At 57.5% G+C, this 1,279-nt stretch overlaps 1 protein-coding gene across 1 annotated transcript; it reads right to left on the reverse strand.

Moving 5' to 3' along the window:
* Positions 1-164: 164 nt before the first annotated feature.
* Positions 165-888, reverse strand: Pmar_PMAR000582 (hypothetical protein; the record flags this gene model as incomplete). Its single annotated transcript, XM_002783865.1, has 5 exons — positions 165-373; positions 418-460; positions 509-610; positions 655-760; positions 803-888. The coding sequence occupies 5 exons, from the start codon at positions 886-888 to the stop codon at positions 165-167; spliced, it is 546 nt and encodes a 181-aa protein (XP_002783911.1).
* Between the last annotated feature and the right edge of the window lie 391 nt (positions 889-1,279).

Consider the following 1,279-nt stretch of genomic DNA (forward strand, 5'->3'; position numbering starts at 1 on the left):
GCCTTGCCCTCTCCACCTCCACCACCCTCTGGTCAGCCTCCACCCGACGCGCCTTCTCAATTTCTATCGCCTCCCGCAGCCTCGCCAGCTCCTCCTCAAGACCATCTCCCTTCACCATATTCCCACAGTTCTTGTGGTTCTCGTCATTTCCCTGCCTCCCCTCCTCAGCCTTCAACACCGCCACCTCCTCCATCACTTCCCCATGGAGGACCTGAAAGACCCTCCACAGCAACGCCCAACACCTCCACTACCTTCAGCTCCTCATAAGCCTGACCAACACCATCCATCTTCAACAGGGCCTCCTCAGAATTCGCCACTTCACACTTGGCCACCTCTGCAGCCTTTCGAGCCTCAACCACCTCACGACGCAAAGCTGACAGCAAATCCCCATACACTACGACATAGCCTACAGCTCACCCTTCGTCTCCGCCTCCAGCTCCTCCACCCTCAACGACTTCACCTAATTCGAAGACCTTCACCCACCCCCTCCCCCTCTCCTCCGCCCCACCTCTCTATCCACCCCTTGCTCCTCGACCAGCATAGTGATAAACCTGGTACTTGCATAGTAGACTCCCGCCGAGCACAGGGCATATGCCACAATCACTGGTAACTGCAGAGGGAACAAGTCGAATACCCTCGACCACCTCCGCCTACCCCAAAGCCGAAGAGATGGAAGACCCCAACAGGGACCATCGACGCCAACAACATGACCACCCCAAAGACAGGGAGGGTTGCTTTTGCAGAGCGCACCACATCAGACCTAAGGGGCGATCCATAGAGGCCCCAGCCCCCCAGGGCTTACTGCATGACATCCTCGCCGTTCTGAGATTTGGCCTTATCGCGCGATCCACGGACGACAAGAGTCGAGACATTCTTGCGAGAGGGCATAATGAGTGACCGAAAAAGTGCTGACCCCAGGACCCCAGTGCTGCCAACACCACCCTACTACACCTAAGTCAACCGCCATCCCTCTCAGGGAGATGAAGAGGTAACCCATCCAAACAGAGAACCTTCCTTCGTCGCGGCAAACTGCTGCTGGCCCCACTCTCCCTCGACCGCTTCTGGCCACCTAAACGAGCCCAACATAACCCCACCACCATCACCGTCCTCAGCCCCCACCACCAGCATGCAGCCTCCGGTACTCCCTAAAATCTTCCACTTCGAACACATAGCCAAACTCAGGCCGCGCCGTCTTACGACCAAACAATATAACATCTCCTACGAGGGGCCTACTACGCAACGAAGAGGGCCCATGGGCGTACCAGGGACCAGCTCCTGC

This window comes from Perkinsus marinus (assembly GCF_000006405.1).
Source record: "Perkinsus marinus ATCC 50983 genomic scaffold scf_1104296935762, whole genome shotgun sequence".
NCBI classification, from domain to species: domain Eukaryota; phylum Perkinsozoa; order Perkinsida; family Perkinsidae; genus Perkinsus; species Perkinsus marinus.